Here is a 15283-nt window from a genome sequence, read left to right as displayed (position 1 = left end):
TTGTTTAAGCCAACAAAGCTCATCTTAATTTTCACTATGTAAAACAGTTCATCAATCTCACGGCAAAAAGAACCTTTATTTGCTCTATATTTTAAAGACATATATGATAACAGATGCAGAAAACAAATTTATCCTCCAACTGTCCAACACAGCCTATAGTTATGAAATTTAGGCTAACACCAAAGCAGTGTTAAGTCTTAAAAAAAACTCCTCAATTATTCAATACATGCTAATTAAATTTTGCAAGTACTTCCTAACAGTCTATAATGGTGATTTCAGCCATTTTCCAAGGAATGGTATTCATTTGCAGCAAGTAATATAAATAATTTAACTACATCAAGTAATGAACACTATGAAAATTTAATTCCTTAGTTATTTAGGAGGGAGGAAATATGAAATATGTATTTAGTCACAGATCAAATATGACTTCTTTCCTGTTTAATACTGAGCTATTGTATTTTACTTTCTCAATAGTTTTTTTTCTCACCTTATTTTATCTGCATTCTTATTGTAAACACTTAAATATTCTTTGCAAGCAGACAGGTATAAATCAACAAAAATGCATACACAGGCCTATCTTTTCTTACATTTTATAAACAAGGACTATTTCCTCCTTGCTATTTTCTTTAAGTTACTTACGTTAGCGTTCGAATACACTTGGCTGAATCTCTGATATCCCACACCTTAATATAAGATGTTGACACAGTGAAGACCAAACTTGTATAATTACAGTATTTTACAGATACTACATTGTTGGGATGACCTCCCAGTGACATTATCTCCTGCCCAGTCACCAGATTCCATACTTTACAAGTACGATCTAAAAACAAATACAAAGTGGAAATACTGTCAATATGAACTAAATTAGATTCTCTTAACAATAACAATTTCTCTTCTATGAGAAAAAAATGAGATAAGAAACAGTAATTATTTAATTAACTTGCAACAGGCATCCTAACTCTATCCTTAACACTCTGCAGCACATTCAAGGGCAAAGTAGGTATAAAGGATTACATGAAAGCCAGGATATCTGGTGTATGCATTATGTGGTATTAAAAAATAATTATACAAAATTTTGAAATAGACATATTAAAAGACTCTTGTTTCAAATTGTCCCTGAATTTTAAAATGGCCATCCCAAATCAGCCTCTTCAGAACATTCTGCTTTGATCACTCTCTTACCTACTCACAACATTCCACATGCAGAAACACACACACCTTTCTTTTCCAGGGGTCACTGATCGATTGATTTCATTTTTGACCCAAAAGCATAATCATAAAACTGTTCTATTTTTTTTCTCACATGCTAAATATCTAATTATCCTGGAGTAATACATTTAATTTGAATCATTAGAAAATTATACTTTTACAGAGCAAATTTTTTTAATTGGGGAATTGCTTGCCATCATTCACACTTCACAAGTTCTAGCTAGACTCCTCCCTCATCTTGTAACATCCCTAAATGCTAAAAAAGCTTTAACTAGCTTCCCAAATTCCTATACATGCTTCCTTCTCATCTTCCTAACCTCATTGTCTACCACTTCTCCTATATACATTCTACTTTTCAACCCAACTGGATTTAGTTTCCAAACCCACTTCTACCTCCATGTCTCTGCTTATGTTGTTCTCTAATCTCAGTTGCCAGTCCTTATGTGTCAATTCCAAACAATCCTGTAAGGTTCATCCTAAATGCCTCCTCATCAAAGCCTTCCTTATTTTTCAAGGTTTTGCATAATCTCTCCCTTTTCTGAAACCCTGAAACTCTTTATAACTCTTCAAATTGTTTACAGTTAATTTCTAGTTGCCTGCAATTGCACCAAAGGGGTTAAGAGTGCAGGTTTGGAGATGAGTAGACCTAGGCTTCTAATCCTGGCTCTTCCACTTAGCAGCTAAGTTCATCTGTGAAAATTATTTAATTTCTTGAATCTTCAGTTTCTTTATCTGTAAAATGAGGATGCAACGTGTATGTCATTAGGGTTGATGTGAGAATTAAATGAGATAAAATTTGTATAGTCTCTGACATAGAGTAAGTGCTCAAGAAATCATGGTTGCCACCCGTCTTATTCTCTTTACCACACTGTACATTGTAATGGCCTTTTGTAGATTTTTTACAACCTGCATTACTAAGCTCAGGGCTTTTCATGCACTAGGTGCTCAATTACCAAAGGGAGATGTATTCCCTCACCATTCTATTCACATAACATCAACATAAGTTTTATTTTTTTTCCCAGCTATGCAATGATTTTGTATTTTATATAATTCAGGAGTTGAATGAGATTATCTCTCAGATTCTTATGAGTCTTAAGCAGTTTGACATTTTTCAAAATCTGCTGAAATGTAATCATTAAAAAAAAATCTGTTAAGTACCCACAGGACACAACTACTAGCACCTTTTGATCCGGTGAAAAGAAGGTCATCAGTAGAATCCACACAGAGCACGGCTTTTGTATGCCCTTCAGCCATGTGAATACACTGAAGTGGAGAAGCTCTGATTCCTTTTGAAGTTGGAAATGGGTTGATTATGCCCCTGAGGTGGGGGAAAAAATAAGATTTACTTCAGTAGCTATATCATGAAACTACTTTTTATTTTTTTCTCTGTCTTTAAGAAGTCTTTCTAAACAAGTAGTACTGTAATAAAATCCAGATTGCTCCCTTGTCTCCTTTTTAAGCAAAAGGACAGAGACAAAGTGTGAAATTGTAATAGCAGTGATAGAGTACATCAACTAAATAGGCATCAGCTAGCAGCTGCATTCTGCAAAGAGCAAAGTCAATGATACATTTGGATTTTCTTATTAACAATTTCATCTCTTCAAAATTTAATGAAGTAATATTGAGAGCTGTTCAAATACAGTGAATTATGAAAAATCAGAAAGTATAAATGATGGATAACAGGAAGATATGACTATCAGACTGGAATGAGACTCTATGTCAAAAAAGACATTCTAAAGAAAGTATAATACATACCACCTAAAATACTAAGGGAGCACATTTCAAACAAATTTGAAGAAATACAGGAATGATTGCATAGACAGAAATTCTAAAGGGAGAATGGCTCGAAAATAACAAAAAAATATAAAACTAAAAAAAAGAAAAATTTAAAACTAACAATCTCAAAGAAGATTTTTTTTTAAAAGAGTAAGATTTTAAAAGAATAGTGATGCTCTTTAGGGAGCTTTCTCTTAAGTTTAATATTTCTGGAATTTCTGCTTTTTGCCACTGGACTATGAACTATGAAAATACAAAGTTGATAAAAACACTGTCCCTATCCTAAAGGAGTTTAAGACAGGATCTGAATTGAAATAATTGTTGGGAAGACCTATGATGAGAGTGAATTAAGACATGATAAATATATAAGTTGGATGTATCTTCGCTCAGAGCAGGAAGAAAAATTATACGGAAATATGTCCATTATATAAGACAGATGGCATAATATTAGGACAGATTCAGGGATAAAACAAAGCTGTCTGTTCCCATCTTCTTGATGAGTGAGAACAACCTTGAAGATGCAAGAGACAGAAATAATTAAGAAGTGTAAGTCCAAGATACGTTAGAACTAACAATGAAGACATTCAATGAGTTCAAATATTTCTGTTTTTAAATTATATCACAGGGGTTTGAAAGTATATACCATTGTGGAGGCAAAATCATTGTTGGTATACTAAGAGAATCAATAAAGGGGATAAAAGATGTGGACCCAATTTTCCAGAAAGGAGAAGAAAAAGTGGATTTCAGAAATTACAAATGGGTAAAACTTCTTATTGAGTCTCATAGAGGAAAATATTAAACAAATAATTACAAACACGAATGCTCATCAGTAAGAGATAACATCTCACGGGGGAAGTTCTTTGTAGAAATTAATAGGCAGCAAATTAGCAGGATGTCGTATTCACAATATATGTTGACTCCAATTAGGTCCATTCAAAAAAGCTTTTCAAATAATATTCTTATGGACATGGAGGGTAAGTATGAAACTGTTGTAGTAAGGTAGTTCCATCAGTGGCCGAAGAGTCACCCCTAAAGAGTCAATGTTCCTCTCAGTCTGGAAAAAGGTCTTCAATATCTAATCAGTCATTTCCCAGAACTCCAGACAGATATAGCATGTTTATTAAACTGATATATTAAAGAACTGTATTGCCTAGAAAAATTACCCAAAAAATCCACTTATTTTAAGTATGTACTTAGCACTAAAATATTCATTGGATAAAATTTAAAAGTAAAATTTAAGTTGAAGATAGAACAGAATGCTCCAAGTAGGAAAGGGGCTTAATTAGAATTTAAAAGCTAAAGAAATTTGCTTATTTAATACAAGATCAATGGAATGACAATTTGTGATTCTTCCATCAACACTTTCAATGATGTGTGCTATAGAAGCAAATATTTCAGGAGAAAGAAAGCAACAGGGCTACTATATTCTGCCAAGGCAACATCTGAAATGAGGCTGAGGTCTAGACGCCACATTTCAATAAGAGCTTTGAAAAACTGGAGATCTTCCAAAATAGAGGAAGCAGAAAGAAGGATCTGCAGACTATATCATATTAGGAACAGATGAATTTAAACCTAGTGAGCTGAGAAGAGAACTTTCATTGGAGACAGCATACAAAAGCACAGTTAAATGGCTGAATATTTAAAGAGCTGTCACATACACATAAAAAAGGTGCATGGATTAATTCTAGTATAGCTCAAGAGGGCTGATGACAGACCAATGAATAAAAATTTAAAGGAGGTAAATTAGGCTCAGGATTTTTTTAAAAACTTTATTTTTAGGATTTAGTTATAATGATTTCAAAAAGTGAAGGGAGTTCCTCATTACCAGAAATAAGACCAGAAACTGTTATCACATGGGTGTATAATTACAAAATCCAAAGTATTATTTACATACATGCATCAATTTGAGATTCTTGAAATTAATGCTCAGTACCTTGTTGGTAATCTAAGAACTTAACCAGATTAAAGTTGAAGTGGTAGTAAAACCTCCTCAAAAGTCTAAAACTGCCATTTTGAAATGCTATCAATATTATGTGGGGTTTATAGCTATGAACTGAAGCCATCAAATTACAACAATCGCTTCAAATGTTGAAAAGTGATGATCTAATGCATAGTCAATTGCTACTTTTACTTCTAAAACATTAAATATATATATATGTATATTCTAACAAGCTGATTATAAAGAAAAGAATTAATGTTAATAACCTAAGAGCCATTTTGATCTGCATTTAATGACACAAATCATCCTAAGAAAAAAGCTAAACAGTACCCCTGGTTATTTAACACTGTCTCCAAAAGATTTCCTGCCTTCAGATGACTATCTTTATCCTAAGAATCTGTGAATGTTCCCTTGATGATATAACGTCCAACACAATTCTGTCACATCAAAGGTTGTAATGTTACAAAAGTAATATTTGCCTCCAGTAACTTATGTATGGTACAGCCCTAGAGACCAAGATGTCTCTTTTGCATTCTTATGTATTTTATTTATTCAGACTTATGAAGAAAAATAATTTCAACAGTAAACATAGCATTATATTCATTAGATACTAAAAAATACTCTCAAATATTCAGAATACTAGGGCTAATATTTTATAGAGATTACCTTATACAGAAGATAATAGAAAAAATACAAAAATCGGAAACATATATCCATGGTATTTCTTTCTCTATTAAAATTAATCTATTCACATTCTGAAATAGATAAACTTTAAAATAGTTTACGTTAAGGTTAAATATTGCAAACTTATACAAGAGATCCAATGTGAAGGGGAAAAAAATGCTTATTTTTGATCCATGCAAAACCAGTAGTCTTGTAATACTGTGAATGAGATTAATTTCCTCTCCCTTCCCCTGCCTACCTTCTGGAGGATCTACTGATGATCAGGAAAATGGCCATAGAACATGGGAAAGAAGTGCAAAGAGAGAGGAGACAAATTGATTAGTGGGAAAAGGAAATGAAAGGAAAAAAGAGATTAAGGGTCCAAAAAATCTATAACATGAAAAAATGCAACATTGTTATTTTAAAAACAGCATCTACCAGTTAAAAATATTTATGTTTTAAAAATTCTTTTACTTTCTGTATCTTTCTATATTTTAGATACCATAGTAATCTTTTTTCCGTAGCATACCTTTTTTTATCACAAAGCCTGCCATAAACTTTTTATTTAAAATCCATAAATCAACATGAAAAAATACCTTATTCACTTCCCACACCTTGAGTTGGAAAAAATCACTGAGGAGCAAACCTTGACATTAATTTTCATAGCACTTAACTTCTTTTAAAGAAAAGTTTTAGATTACAGACAGAACACAAATAGCATAAGTTTTTATGCTATTATATAAAAAAGTTTACCACTACTTTCAAAGGTATGATCAAAAAATATATTAAAATTAATGTTTAAAAATATTAGTGCATTTATATGGTTTACAAGTTATGAATGCAACAAAAATGAGATTTGTTTAAAGTTTATAGGAAGGCAATTTAGAACATCAATGAAATGCCAGAACATAGGAAAGATAGAAAGTACCTGTGTACCTCCGACAGAGAGGAATCACTTTCATCAGACCTACAGTGAAAGAGTTAGAATTATAAGGAAAAAGAATACAGATGCCAATAGGTAAAGACACTGAGATTGAACTGATTCAACAGTATGAATAACAGAAATACAGCAAACATTTCCTTTATAGTGCCCTGCTTTTCTATTTGCACTGGATATCAGCAAATTCAGTGACAGCTATTAGTTAAAATTTTGTGTTTTATGTTTTCTACCAAGATTTGGGGGGAGAAAATTTCTATTACTGATCCACAGAACCTATCTATCTTCACTTTGTAAAATGTAGGCCTTGAAGAGTAACAACATTAAGCAAGTGAAATATATCACTTCAAGACTCTATTTGACTAGTAGTAGAAAAAGTTTTCCATTTCAAGTCATTAATAAACTTTATTCTTCTTGATAATTACTCTAGATTTAGATTCTCATGTGGAAATTGCACAACTATATTATATGTTTGCATGGAAAGCAAATCAAAGTTTAATAACCTTTGGTTTTAATTCATCTCAAAAACATGGAGTTCTTCTGACTAGGCACTCCCCCAGTAATAGTTGGGAGGTTTTACTGGGATTTTAAAAATAGGTGAGCCACTCCTGTCAGCCTTAACCTGAAACCTCCAGGACTGACAATAAGTCTGGTTATTATGAAAATCTATTTATCTTGTATCATGTATATAATATACTTGGGAAGAATGAGGATAGAGTGAGTGCTGGCATATTATGTAATCAGAACAATGTGTGGGACCTACTTCTAGCTGGTGAAATATGCTAGTTTCAAAAAGGAGCCCAAAGAAAGTGATTCAAAAGTAGGTGAGTTTTTTGAAAGTGTAGTCAGTTATTCTAAGTTTTAGTTTATAGAGATGACAACAGAGTCAAATGATTGGTAGCTCATAAACTATTTCATTAAAAAATCCAAAACTATGATTAGATTGTCAAGATTATCAAAAGACTGACAGAAAAATATTATGACTATGAATGCAAGGGAGACAAAATTTAGTACTTCTTCATATCACGAGTGAAAATGGACTTCCTAAAGACATTCTTAATGTTCTTCTAACTCTTTCGCAGTTAAATGAGATGTATGATTTAACAATGTTCAAGGATTTTTTTAAATATATTTTTAACAATATTTTTTAAAATATTGTTAAAAAATAGTTACCTATCGGGATCATGTTAAAGAACATTACATCTATTGATTAAACTATATTAAAATCTAAGCAAAAATTTTATCCATAAATTAAGTAGATTAAAGAATCTTTCAAAATGATGGTGTGTCTAAGTCTATAGAGCCATTTAGCATGATCTAAACATGCCAGACAGATCTTAAACAATACCCTATAAATTTCAGAAATTGTTGATATATACAGGGAGATTATAGCATAGAAAACAAAGAACTGGTGTGGGATACTGAATATCAAGTACATACATTATCCACAATGTTATCATTCAAAATCAAAGCAGACAAATCAGAGTTAATAAATACCTTATGGCAACACTGTTAGTATGAAATTCTTGCAAGAGAGATTCTGGCTCAATGTGGGAATATTTTTTCACTACAAATTTAATGAAAATTATATTTTCCATGCCCCTCCAACTTCTCTTCCCCAACAACCCACCCTGAATTCTAACCCCTCCACCCATAAAGGTACTCTTTTATCCCAAGAACACAATTACTCAAATTTTGTGGTGTCTTTGTAGAACAACCAAATGATAACATGTTACACACATGACAATGGTTTTGTAAGCTGTTAAATCCACCAAAGGTAAAATAATTTGCCTCTTTTCCAATGCAGGCTATCTGGATTAGAGGTATTTATTGGTTCAATGAAGCTGCAGAATCCCAAGAAATTTAACTTCAACTGATCTCAATGATTTTTCAATTTTAATTTACTTGTAAAAGAAAAGGCAAGACAAGTGCTAAGTATAGCAATGCAAATCTATAGCAGGGAATAATGTTCAGCAGGAAAATTAATTTCTCTAATTTTGTCTATATGGTTCATTTCCCATTGGAAAAACACATGAAATATGGCAAGAGTTCACAAGTCAGACTCCATCTCTCACACAGAGAGAAGGCTAAATGTTTTCTGCAGACTGTATTGAAAGTTTCAGAATATTATAATGAATAATTGGGGCTCTTTTACATGACTTACTTATCCTGCTGAACTGATGTGTTTCCCTGAGAAACAGTAAGACGATTAAAAACATTCAGTTCATTACGGGGCCGGCTTGGTGGGGAAGAAGGAGGTGAAAGACTAGCCTCTGAGGTTCCAGAATCTGAGCTACAAGAAAAAAAGAACATTAAATAGGTGGCTTTAATTGGCTTTGATTTGTTAGAAATGTTATAAAAAACATGCTTTTTTAAAAAAGCTTTTTACTATAGAATTCCTTCCTTCCTTCCTCTCTTACTTTCTTATAAGATAAAATGCACTCTGAACAATTTAATTAAAATTTTTTTCCACTGAATTTTGTTACATTGGCCACAAGATGGCACTAAAGAAAAAGTTCTGTCTGCTAAAATCTTCAGTCAGTTTAAATAAAGCAAGACAAATTTAAAATTATACAATTTTAGAGTTGAGACCAAGTTGTTCACCTTATAGATGGGGAGACAGACCCTGAGAGTTTAAGAGGAATTTGTCTATTCAGTCGATTCATTCATTTTTAAATTAGTTATTTGCTCCATCCCCTATCTCCTGCTTATTCTTGAGACATTCAATTCAGGAGAAACAGGTAAATTACATCTTTAAATACAGGAAGCAAGCATGATTAGAAGAGTAATTTCCATGATATTCAGGTCAGCTGAACCAGTGGTCAAAGTAGAGAGAGTGTGCCTATTGGTGCAAGGGAGGAAGATGGTATAAGAACATCCACTTGGGTACAGAAAATATATGAAAACTTCTTTTTATAATTATTTTTATGTTAAAAAAACTGGCTTTACTAATACTTAAATACAGATTAACATTGATACTCCTACTCAAGACCATGTCAGCTCCTTAAGTGACCTAAGGAAGACCTCAGTGTGCCACAGGGTAGAAAGGTGACAGTGGCTCTAACACATTTATAACTTTCTGTGTGTTGTGGTGTTGCAATTTACAAATGCCCAAGTAAGTGGATCATCAGATTATATCATGTACTGTTAAGTAACGTAACCCTCACAAAACACACAAAAAGCTTTTCAAACATTTCAACAAAGAAAACAATTAAGGATAATACCAATTTAAACATAAAAGAACAGCAAGAAAATGGCACAAGTCACACACCTTCTAACACTAGATTTTTGTTAACCACTTTAAAGAGGTGAAATCAATGTCAGTTTTATCAGATGACAGTCGAAATTAATTTCAAAATTTTCTAAAAGACTATTTAAATTACAGTTTTAATAAACCTCTCCTCAAAGGTATACAACGATATATACAAATTACTGAAAAACAAATCAGAGCATCTGAATAGCAACAAGTGCTCAAATTTATTTACAGGTATGTGTGTGACCAAGAAAGTTAGAAGACTACTTATACAAGCCAACAGCGGACTTGATTGTCTTGATTTGTCAAATTAGTCACAGTCCTGGAGTCAGCCTGAATATGGAAAATAATTTCACTGTTGTCCTTTAGCATCTAAGTGCATCAGACATTTTATACAATCTAGTAGATAAAAAGCATGAGTAACTTACTGTTTTTGTTCCTTGGCCTTTGATTTTTCTGCTTTCTCATATGCCTTTCTCCTTGTTATAGGGGAAGGCTCTGGTAGTTTTTTGTCTGATATAGATGACTGTCTGGAACTAAGAGAGAAAAAGATTCTGTAATCATCTAATTTTAAATATACACATATAACTTTGGCAGATACTCAACCTAAATTTTTAATAGATTAATAACTGGAACTTGAGAAAGATTATTTGGAAATAAGAAATAGAACTAGGATAGGAAAATATCACATGAGTTACTTTTAATTATGGGACCCTGACAACTATATATTTAATTTTTAAATTGGCAATCTTGTCAAATATACATATGTCCATTATTATCTTTGAATGTAAACATCAATACTATACTGCCAAATAGCTAAAATTATTTTTTACATTTTAAATGTGTTTGATTAGAATTGCTTCAGTTGAAGAAAAATTGTCTTTACAGTTTTGCAGGAACAAAAATATTAGAATATTAGAATATGAGAAACAATGATTTAATGAATTAATATTTATACAGTCACAAAAGAACACTACAAGTAATTACAAAAAACCACAATCATTTTACTTAGCTAGTACTTAAGTATTAGTTAGCTATATAAATTTTAGTACTAAAAATATTTTTGTTTTATTACAGACTTTAAATGTTCAATAGTGGCTATGTAATTAATAATTTAAGATTACGATTTTTGTGTATAGTGGTAATGAACTTTAACGGAAAAAAATGAATTTTTGCTATCCTTGACTAGTTATACTAATAAAAAGAAAAAGACCACTAAGGAATTAGCAAGCAGGATCCCAAGAATGGGCTTACAATGATTCCTATTTGAAAGTGAAAACTAAATATAATTAAACTTTACGTGGCTGATTTTTCTAATGAGAGGAATCCACATTTTAGAAGTTCTGCATCATTTAAATCATAAGGCCCATTTGAGTAAATTATTTTACTTTATGAAATGGAAGTCATATAGTAATGGATTATAAGAATTACTGCACCAAGCACATGACCAACTCTTAAATTTGTACAGAATTACATAAGCATCTTAATATATGAAAACTTGATAATAAATCATGTGAAGAGACAGTGCCTAAAAGATATTTTCTACAACCTGTCCTGTATGATACATTTTAAAAATGAAAAAAAAAAAAAAAAAAAGGCAAAAAGAAGGTATTACCTGAATTCTGGATTCCAGGTCATAGATAAGTCTTGAAGTTCCAAAAGTCTCTATTCATCTGATAGACTAAATGCTGAACACATAGGAGTCTCTAAAATCTGTTCTCAGTTCTATATCACTACCTACACCAAAAGCATTTCTTCTACTGTTATCTTATCAAAAAAGCACTGTAGCCATAAGCTGTACTGGTTAGCAATCTCTAAGAGAAAATCCAATAGTTAATTACATGTCGCCTCAAGCACATGCAAGATAATTCTGTCATCATTAAAATTAACTTTGGAACTAAAGGTAGCAGATGGGCTTACTGAATGAAAGGCAATGAAAATATCTCCATAAGATGAAGAAAGTTATGGGAAACAGATATTGAAGTTTGAGTGGAGAGTTTGTTATATTTTATTATTTACAGAGTCACGTAGTGTGAAGCATTTTTGGGCAATATTTCCCAATACAGTGATGTGTTCATTCAACAGATCATTTGCTAGATCACATGTGAGAGTTAGTTTGGAAAAAAGTCATTAAAAATCTTTACCAGTGAATGACTGATGTAATTTTAATATAACTAACCACACACACACACACACACACACACATACTCACTCTCTCTCTCTCTCAAACACACACTGGCCTGTGTAGGGAAATCTTTGTTCTCACGATAATAATGAAAATTTTCTAAATAAGATTTGTTTTGAATGGAATGTGTTTTAAGATTATCAGAGGGGAGAGGTAATATTCCCTCCTTCAAATCTGTAATAAATACAATATTTATACTTTGTGTGTACACTCATCCCAGACATGTAATGTGCTTCAAGGCAAAGAATTAGGAAAATTCAAAATGTATCGTTTGTAATTGATACTTGTATTTTTCTTTAAAAGTGTCAGCAAAGGTTTACTATCTTGACCAGGCTCTTAGGACTAGGATATAATGTAATTTAGAGCAAATTTAAGAGTCTTTAAAGCTTCTGTTTTATATAATGGTTTTATAGGTATAACTTTAATTTAGTTTAGGTGTTTCTAAATAAATTTTGTCTGTAATTCACAACTCAGCCTTTAAAAAGTATAATCTTTAAGAAAGGCCCTAAAACTTAGAAATAAGACAAAGCAATTCAACAAAGAACATCTCATTTAAATTATTTTGAATGTCCAAAAATTAGGGGCCACAACACCTAACAGAAATTATTGTGAAAACCAGAGATCTTATTTACATAAATTTTTAAAAATAGAAGAAATTAGTAACATGCATATTTAAAAAATAAATAAATAAAAAAGAAAAGCCAAAAGAAAGGAAGTTAGTGCAGCTGGGCCAGACTTACATGCTGCCTATCTTAGAAGGGAAGCCAGATGGGGGAGGGAGCTCTTTTTCCCTAGCAGAAGTACTTGTCTCTGCGTTCATTCCAATCTCCTGCCCTTCTGCAACAGGTGTAAGAGGGCCAGGCAAGGAGGCATCTCCTGTTCTAGTGTCTGAAGCTAGTTCACTGCTATCTGCATACAGCAATTCCATCTGAGTGGTGGTTCTCCTTCGGGCCTAGTCAGAAAATGGAAGGAAAAGCAATCATGTGCAAGCTTTCGCAGAGAAGATGATCAGGCAATAGAGATTTAATATTAGTTTGAAATAGATAAAACACTTAGCGTGTCTTTTCCTAGCACGTGTGGCAAACATAACATCTAAGATAGTGACAAGCCAGAGCTACAGCCAGGTGAGAACTTTAGAGGCCATAATAATAGCCAACATTTGTACTGCACTTATGGTATGCCAGAAATTGTTCTAAATACTTTACTATATTAGTATATACTATCATAATCCCAATTCACAAATGAGAGAACTGAGGCACAGAGAAGCTAAAAGTCTGAAGTCACATAGTGGCAAAGCCAGGTTCAAAACCAGGCAATCTGCCTTTACTATTATTGTGCTACCCTGCCACTCATGGCCAGCTCCCTCAACATGAAAGAGAAAGAAAGAAAGAGAGAAAGAAAGAGAGAGAAAGAGAAAGAAAGAAAGAAAGAAAGAAAGAGAGAGAGAGAGAGAGAGAGAAAGAAAGAAAGAAAGAAAGAAAGAAAGAAAGAAAGAAAAGAAAGAGAGAAAGAAAGAGAAAGAGAAAGAAAGAAAGAAAGAGAGAGAGAGAGAAAGAAAGAGAGAGAGAAAGAAAGAAAGAAAGAAGGAAGGAAGGAAGGAAGGAAGGAAGGAAGGCAGGAAGGGAGGGAGGGAGGGAGGGAGGGAGGGAAGGAGGGAGGGAGGGAGGAAGGAAGGAAGGGAAAGAAAGAAAGAGAGGAAGGAAGGAAACCAAAAGATAACTGCAGGGACATTCCACTGAATTCTGATCTTTCCCAGGCTTAGATGATTTATTTAATATAAATTTTAACTTTATTTTAATGTCAGTTTTTACATCTGCTTCTCCATTTTTATGACCCTGCCCACCTGATGCCTTAACTTGGTATTTAATCTGCCTGCTGGATATTCAACACCGGTTCACCCCAGCTTTTGGCAGCATGGTGAGGCAGGTGAAGGTTAGCTTCCTAGAATCTAAATTTACCATAAGCATTCCCTTCCATACTCCTGAAAAACCAAAGGCACTAGCTTGTTGTTAATGCTTAGAGTTGGCTGTTATCACTAATGTATTAACAGATAATAAAGGTGTTTATCAGATTATAAACCTCTACAGTGCAGACACCCTGTTTTATTCAACTTTTTATCTCTGCATTTAACAGAGTGCTGGTACACACCTATTTAACATACATAGTCAACTTCACTTTTTCATTGAGTGTAAAATAAATAATATGAGATCCCTTTTAGGCATCTTTGCAGTCCAAAAGGAGTGGTAGATACTACCAAAAAAACCTTTGGAAAGAGAAAGCCCTGCAGGCCAGCTTTTCATCCTGTCAGTTCTCCCTACTGCCAATTGAATCATTTTCTTGGGAATTCCTAACCACGGTGCGTTTTTTAGGAAACAACCTTTAGCCTACCACCTCATGTGGTTTTTAGGAAATGACCTTTAGCCTACCACCTAACATCTCTCTCTGGCTTTCACAGGGCCTGAAAGACCAAGTTACCTTAAGAGATTCTCTCTTCCACTTTAGACTAGATCCAAGCTATACTAGAATGTTTTCTTTGAGTTTAGGTAACTTCTACTTAGTCACTTAAACCTCACGTCACCAAGCCAGTAGCTCAAGGACCGTACATAAAGACTTGGAGATGTTGTTTTTGTTTTTGTTTTTGTTTTTGGCGATGTTTTTTAGTTGGCTAGCCCAGTGTTTTAAAGATAAGGAAATTCTCCATTAAACTCCATATTTAAAGCTTCTCTTTAAAAAGTTGAGGATCTGGTAGCCTTAGACACATATTTCATCATGGCAAAAGTAAGCAGTCGTTGAGTGGTGGCTATTTGCTTTAGATGGAGCATGTCCACTTCAGGTAATCATAATGACCCCTATTAATTATCTTACATCCAGCCAAATTACTCATTTATATTACCTGGCTAACCACTGCCAGCCTTAAATCCATTCCGTCCATTAGCACAGTACTATTCTTTCGGGTCCTGATTTCATCCATTCATTCAACAAATATTTACTAAGCACTGTAAGAACTTTTTGTGACGGTTAGTTAATTCATCTAGTATCATATGCTACCAACACTCAATCTGAAATGTACCAGTGTTTCTTACACATTTAACAGCATGTAGCCTTTATTTTTTTAAGCTTTACAAATATGCATTACAGCCTCAATTTTTAATACAAAATGATGGTTAAGAGTTAGCCTATTCAAACCACTTCAAGATACAGTAAAACAAAATAAATAAGGAACACTTAAGAACATACTAGAATGTTAAGATTTCAAAAATCTTCTGTCAACCTCTTAATTATTTTTAAGGATTGTTCTGCATAAGCATATCTTATCTAGTG

At 33.0% G+C, this 15283-nt stretch overlaps 1 protein-coding gene across 12 annotated transcripts in view; it reads right to left on the bottom strand.

Annotated features, from left to right (window-relative positions):
- Positions 1-15283, bottom strand: part of KIF21A (kinesin family member 21A) — a 140191-nt gene that overhangs the window by 12419 nt on the left and 112489 nt on the right. For 4 of the 12 annotated variants that reach the window (XM_057701394.1, XM_057701395.1, XM_057701397.1 and 1 more), the window contains 7 exons: positions 12703-12914; positions 10206-10313; positions 8689-8817; positions 6516-6554; positions 5847-5861; positions 2391-2527; positions 640-820 (listed from right to left, as the gene is read on the bottom strand). In XM_057701394.1, the coding sequence (XP_057557377.1) occupies positions 640-820; positions 2391-2527; positions 5847-5861; positions 6516-6554; positions 8689-8817; positions 10206-10313; positions 12703-12914 (821 nt within the window). The remainder of the gene's footprint in view (positions 1-639; positions 821-2390; positions 2528-5846; positions 5862-6515; positions 6555-8688; positions 8818-10205; positions 10314-12702; positions 12915-15283) is intronic. The other 8 variants (XM_057701396.1, XM_057701404.1, XM_057701398.1 and 5 more) reach the window with 5 other exon arrangements.

This window comes from Hippopotamus amphibius, chromosome 12 (assembly GCF_030028045.1).
Source record: "Hippopotamus amphibius kiboko isolate mHipAmp2 chromosome 12, mHipAmp2.hap2, whole genome shotgun sequence".
Taxonomy (NCBI): domain Eukaryota; kingdom Metazoa; phylum Chordata; class Mammalia; order Artiodactyla; family Hippopotamidae; genus Hippopotamus; species Hippopotamus amphibius.
Note: the sequence above shows the minus strand (reverse complement) of the source record. Positions and strands in the feature narration are given on the sequence as shown.